The sequence below is a fragment of the Anomaloglossus baeobatrachus genome, chromosome 4 (genome assembly GCF_048569485.1).
Source record: "Anomaloglossus baeobatrachus isolate aAnoBae1 chromosome 4, aAnoBae1.hap1, whole genome shotgun sequence".
Lineage (NCBI taxonomy): Eukaryota > Metazoa > Chordata > Amphibia > Anura > Aromobatidae > Anomaloglossus > Anomaloglossus baeobatrachus.
In genome coordinates, this window is record NC_134356.1 from 14,808,556 (window position 1) to 14,814,885 (window position 6,330).

The 6,330-nt window shown below is 44.7% G+C and overlaps 1 protein-coding gene across 1 annotated transcript; it reads left to right on the plus strand.

Moving 5' to 3' along the window:
- Positions 1-1,093: 1,093 nt before the first annotated feature.
- Positions 1,094-5,938, plus strand: LOC142302597 (E3 ubiquitin/ISG15 ligase TRIM25-like). Its single transcript, XM_075343700.1, has one exon. The coding sequence runs from the start codon at positions 1,440-1,442 to the stop codon at positions 3,183-3,185; it is 1,746 nt and encodes a 581-aa protein (XP_075199815.1). The 5' UTR covers positions 1,094-1,439; the 3' UTR covers positions 3,186-5,938.
- Positions 5,939-6,330: the final 392 nt, after the last annotated feature.

Consider the following 6,330-nt stretch of genomic DNA (forward strand, 5'->3'; position numbering starts at 1 on the left):
CTGGGGGTTCAAGGTGCTCATCACTCATCTAGATAAATTCCTTGAGAGGTGTAATTTTCAAAATTGGGTCACTTGTGGGGGATTTCCAATGTTTAGGCACATCTGGGGCTCTCCAAATGCAGCATGGCGTCCCTTATCTATTCCAGTGAATTTTTCACTCCAAAAGACAAATGGCACTCCTTCCCTTCCAAGCCCTGCTGTGTGCACAAACAGTAGATTTCCACCACATATGGGTAACAGCGTACTCAGGAGCAACTGCATAACACATGTTCCAGTCCATGTTCTCCAGTTACCCTTATGAAAATAAAATACTTGGCACTAAAGCAACATTTTGTGGGGAGAATGTGTTTTTGTTATTTTCACAGCTCATCGTTATAAAATTCTGTGAAGCACCTGGGAGTTCAAGGTGGTCACTAACGATCTAGTTAAATTGCTTGAGGAGGTCTAGTTTCCAAAGTGGGGTCACTTGTGGGGGATTTCTACTGTTTAGGCACATCAGGGGCTCTGCAAATGTTATCTATTCCAGTTAATTTTATATTCCAAAAGTGAAATACTGCTCCTTCCCTTCCGAGCTTTGTGTGCATCCAAAAAGTAATTTTTCATCACACATGGGGCATCATCATCCTCAGGAGAAATTGCACAACAAATTGTAGGGTGCTTTTCTCTTATTACCATTTTGAATATAAAAAAAATGGGATTAAAGCAACATTTTTGCAAGAAAAAGTAGCATTTTAATTTTTTTCCTTCCACATTTCTTTAGTTTCTCTGTGAAGCACCTGAAGGGTTAATAAACGTCTTGGATGTGGTTTTGTGCAGTGTGAGGGGGTGACGTTTTTAGAATGGGGTCACTTTTGGGTATTTTCTGTCACCTTGGCCTCTCAAACACACTTTAAATTTAATTTGGTCCTTAAAAAAATGATTTTGTAAATTTTGTTGGAAAAATGAGAAATTTCTGATAAACATTTAATCTTTCCAACGAAAAAAATATGTTTTAAAAATTGCGCAGATGTAAAGTGACAACTGGGAAATGTTATTAACTATTTTGTGTGATATAACTCTCAGAATTAAATGGTATAAAAATTAAAATTTGAAAAATTGAGAAATGTTCAAAAACGTAGCCAAATTTCTGATTTTTCAACAATTAAATGCATAAAATATCGTCCTAAATTTATCACTAACATGAAGTGCAATATATCGCAAAAAAACAATTTCAAAATCACTGGGATACATTGAAACTCCAAAGTTATAACCTCATAAATGGCACTAGTCAGAATTTAATACATTTGCCGGGTCAGGAAGGTGAAGAGTGGCTCTGGCACAAAAGGGTTAATAGACTCTCGGCCGCAGGTTGTGCAATGTCGTATTTCCTGATATACGCCCTATAACAAACACTTTCACTTTCCTTTCCTGAAAAAAAAAAGCCACGAAGCCACGAAGCCATGGCGTCCGCTATTCTGAGTGAAGAGCTGCTCTGCTCCATCTGTCTGACCCTGTATACAGACCCCGTAACCCTGAGATGTGGACACAACTTCTGCCGGGAATGTATTGATCGTGTGCTGGATACACAGGACGGGTCTGGAGTTTATTCCTGTCCTGAATGTAGAGAAGAATTCAAGGAGCGTCCGACACTGAAGAGGAACATAACTCTGTGTAACGTAGCAGAACGTTTCCTGTCTTCTCAGCCACATCAGGAGGAGATCACCGGGATCCGCTGCACTTACTGTATTCACTCTCCTGTACCGGCTGTTAGATCCTGTCTACACTGTGAGGCTTCTCTGTGTGATAATCACCTGAGAGTTCACAGCAAAGGACCAGAACACGTCCTAACTGATCCCAGCACTTCTCTGGAGAACCGGAAATGTTCTGTCCATAAGAAGATCCTGGAATATTACTGCACTGAGGACGCTGCTTGTATCTGTGTTTATTGCTCAGCTGGAGAACATCGGGGACACCGGGTGGAGATGCTGGATGAGGCCTTTGAGAAAAAGAAGAAGAACCTGAGAAATGTTCTCCAGAAACTGATCACAAATAGAAAGAAGACTGAGGAAAGAGTCCAGAGTCTGGAGAAGAACAGGAGAAAAGCTCAAGATAAAGCATCTAGAGAAGCCGAGAAAGTCACTGCTCTGTTTAAGGACATCAGGAGACGGGTGGACGACCTGGAGAAGAAGGTCCTGAGTGAGATCTACAGGCGGGAAGAGCAGGTGTCACTGCCACTGTCTGATGTGATCCAGAAGCTGGAAATAAAGAAGGACGAGCTGTCCAGGAAGATGAGGCACATGGAGGAGCTGTGTAACATGACTGATCCACTGACCGTCTTACAGGATACAGACACCGGTGACTTGTGTGATCCTGAGGAGGAGGGAGGTGATGAGGACACAGGAGGACATGATGGAGGTGATGAGGACACAGGAGGACATGATGGAGGTGATGAGGACACAGGGGGACATGATGGAGGTGATTGGGGTGCGAAGCTGATATCACACATATCACACACATTATCTGCTATGATAAGAGGTGTAAACGTGGCGTTCTCTGTACAGGATCCTGTAGACATATTACTGGATGTAAACACGGCTAGTAATAATCTCCTTATATCAGACGACCTGAAAACTGCGACCTGCACAGGAATAAGACAGAATCGTCCAGAAACAGCAGAGAGATTCCAATGTTGTCAGGTGATGAGCAGGAGGGGATTTACCTCAGGACAACATTACTGGGATGTGGAGATCAGTGGGTCAGGGGAGTGGAGGATGGGGATGTGTTACCCCAGTATAGACAGGAGGGGGCTTCAGTCATACATTGGAAATAATAATAAATCCTGGTGTTTACAAAGATGGTTGGGGAATAATAATCAGTGTTCACTGATACATGACAGTAAAGTGATCCGGTTACCTCAGCAGATCTCCAGTGATGGAGTCAGGGTCTGTCTGGATTATGAGGCCGGGCAGCTGTCCTTTTATGAGCTGTGTGACCCCATCAGACACTTACACACCTTCACTGCCGCCTTCTCCGAGCCCCTTCATGCTGCACTATGGGTATGTGATGGTTCTATAAAGATATTATGGAATTGTCGTGCTGGAAGACCCAGCCACGACCCATTTTTAATGTCCTGGAGGAAAGAGGTTGTCACTCAGGATTTTACGGTACATGGTTCCATCCTTTGTCCCATTGAATCGGTGAATTAGTCCTGTGCCTTTAGCAAAGAATCACTCCCAAAATATAATGCTTCCACCTCCATGCTTGACAGTGGGGACGGTGTTCTTTGGATCATAGGCAGAATTTCTCTTCCACCCAACATGCAGAGTTGAGTTAAGGCGAAAGAGATCAATTTTTTTCTCATATAACCCAAACATCTTGTCCCAATCACTCTCAGAATCATCCAGGTGTTCATTGGCAAATTTCAGATGGGCCAGCTGCACATGGGCCTTCTTCAGAAGGGCCGGCTGCACATGGTCCTTCTTCAGACTGGCCGGCTGCACATGGGCCTTCTTCAGAAGGGCCGGCTGCACATGGTCCTTCTTCAGACTGGCCGGCTGCACATGGGCCTTCTTCAGATGGGCCGGCTGCACATGGGCCTTCTTCAGACAGGCCGGCTGCACATGGGCCTTCTTCAGACGGGCCGGCTGCACATGTGTCTTCTTCAGACGGGCCGGCTGCACATGGGCCTTCTTCAGATGGGCCGGCTGCACATGGGTCTTCTTAAGCAGTGGGACTTTGCAGGCACTGCAGGATTTTAAGCCATTATGGTGTAATGTGTTACCAATGGTTTTCTTGGTGACAGTGGTCCCAACTACCTTGAGATCATTAACAAGTTCCCCCATGTAGTCTAAAGGTACTGTCACTCTAAGCGACTCTCCAGCGATCCCACCAGCAACCTGACCTGGCAGGGATCGCTGTAGCGTCGCTACATGGATCGCTGTTGAGCTGTCAAACAGGCAGATCTCACCAGCGACCAGTGACCACAGCCCCCAGCGACGCGAGGAAGTGATGCTGCGCTTGGTAACTAAGGGAAATATCGGGTAACCAAGCAAAATGCTTTGCTTGGTTACCGGATATTTACCTTGGCTACCAGCGCACACCGCTTAGCGCTGGCTTCCTGCACTCATAGCCAGAGTACACATTGGGTTAATAAGCAAACCGCTTTGCTTATTTACCCGATGTGTACTCTGTCTACACGTGCAGGGAGTCGGCACTGGCAGCCTGAGAGCGGCGGATGCTAGTCACTAAGGTAAATATTGGGTAACCAATCAAAGCACTTTGCTTGGTTACCCGATCTTTACCGTGGTTACCAGCTTCCACAGCTGTAAGAAGCCGTCTCCCTGCTGCCTGCACATTCAGTTGTTGTTTTCTCGCTGTCATACACAGCCATGTGCGCTTCACAGCGGGAGAGCAACAACCAAAAAATGGTCCAGGACATTCAGCAACAACCAACGACCTCATAGCAGGGGCCAGGTTGTTGCTGGATATCAAACACAGCAACATCGCTAGCAAGATCGCTGCTACGTCACAAAAACCGTGACTCAGCAGCGATGTCACTAGTGATGTCGCTTAGTGAGACGTGGCCTTAAGGCTGATCTCTCACCTTCCTCATGATCCTGTAGAACCCATGAGGTGAGATTGTGAATGATGCCGCAGATCGATGTTGATTGACACTCATTTTGTATTTCTTCCATTTTCTTACTTTTGCACCCGCAGTTTCTCCTTCTCCCCCAGTGTCTTACTTATGGTTTTGTAGCCCATTCCAGCCTTGTGCAGGTCTATGGTCTTCTCCATTCCAGCCTTGTGCAGGTCTATGGCCTTCTCCATTCCAGCCTTGTGCAGATCTATGGTCTTCTCCATTACAGCCTTGTGCAGGTCTATGGTCTTCTCCATTCCAGCCTTGTGCAGGTCTATGGTCTTCTCCATTACAGCCTTGTGCAGGTCTATGGTCTTCTCCATTCCAGCCTTGTGCAGGTCTATGGCCATCTCCATTCCAGCCTTGTGCAGGTCTATGGTCTTCTCCATTCCAGCCTTGTGCAGGTCTATGGCCTTCTCCATTCCAGCCTTGTGCAGGTCTATGGCCTTCTCCATTCCAGCCTTGTGCAGGTCTATGGTCTTCTCCATTACAGCCTTGTGCAGGTCTATGGCCTTGTCCCTGACATCCTTAGAAAGCTCTTTGGTCGCCCATGTTGTAGAGGTTAGCATCTGACTGATTAATGGAGTCTGTGGACAGGAGGCTTTATACAGGGGACAATGTAAGAGCCGTCTGTAATACAGGGGACAAGGAGATTAGGAGCATCCAAGTGTCTGTAGCCAGAACTCTTAATGGTTAATAGGGGATCAAATACTTATTTCTCGCTGCAAAATGCAAATACATTTATAGAACTTACACAATGTGATTTCTGGATTTTATTTTGGATATTCTCTCACTGTTAAAATTAATCTACCCTTAAAATTATAGACTCTTCATGTCTTTGTCAGTGGGCAAACCTACAAAATCAGCAAGGGATCCAATACTTATTTCCTTCACTGTATATTCCTCCTGCAAATCTCATGTGAACAATCCTATAACTGGCAACAAGTAACGGGAAATGTATTATATCTGTCTTTTCTTCCTGATCATTGTTATTTCCATGGTGGTATATTAGAGATCAGATGATAAATCCATGCACAGAGATTGTACGTTCTGTATTTGATACTTGGAGATATTGGGACAATCGCTGCCGCGGCTGCAGGATCCTCCTCTTTGTTGCTTCTTGATCAGTTGCTGAGAATGTGACAGAAAAGTGATAACCAAAATGGCGGCAGAAATCTTGTTATACTTTTTTACAATATTTCCGCCGACACAAACTGTAAGATTTGTTGGGAGAAGGAATAAAAGTTTACGAAATGATGAAAATAATAATGAAAGTGGTGACTGGTAATAAATATTCATTTCTGTAACGATCGTCATCTAATAATGAAGGTTTTATTGGAATAAATTTCTTATATTATCAGATAAAACTTTACATGATATTTGTGTTTTTTTTTCTGCCCCTAATTCCGGATTACACAGAAGCTCCATAGATGCTGTAGAAAAAGGTGTAAATGTCTCCAGGTCACATTTTGGGCTGGAGGACGGATTAAACAGTGGGATTATACTAAATGTGCAGAGATTATTGTGCTGGTTTCATCCAGCAGATTAGGGATGGGGCGATTCTGCTGTAGTCAGTTGTTACAGCCGGGGACAGGTAAGATCGGAGGTTTACGTGAGGGGACGATGAATATTCACATTGGACACAGCTTTGGCTCCAGCTGAGATAAAAGCTCAGCAATACTCTGCTTTGGTTCATGCAGGTGAAGGAAGACATG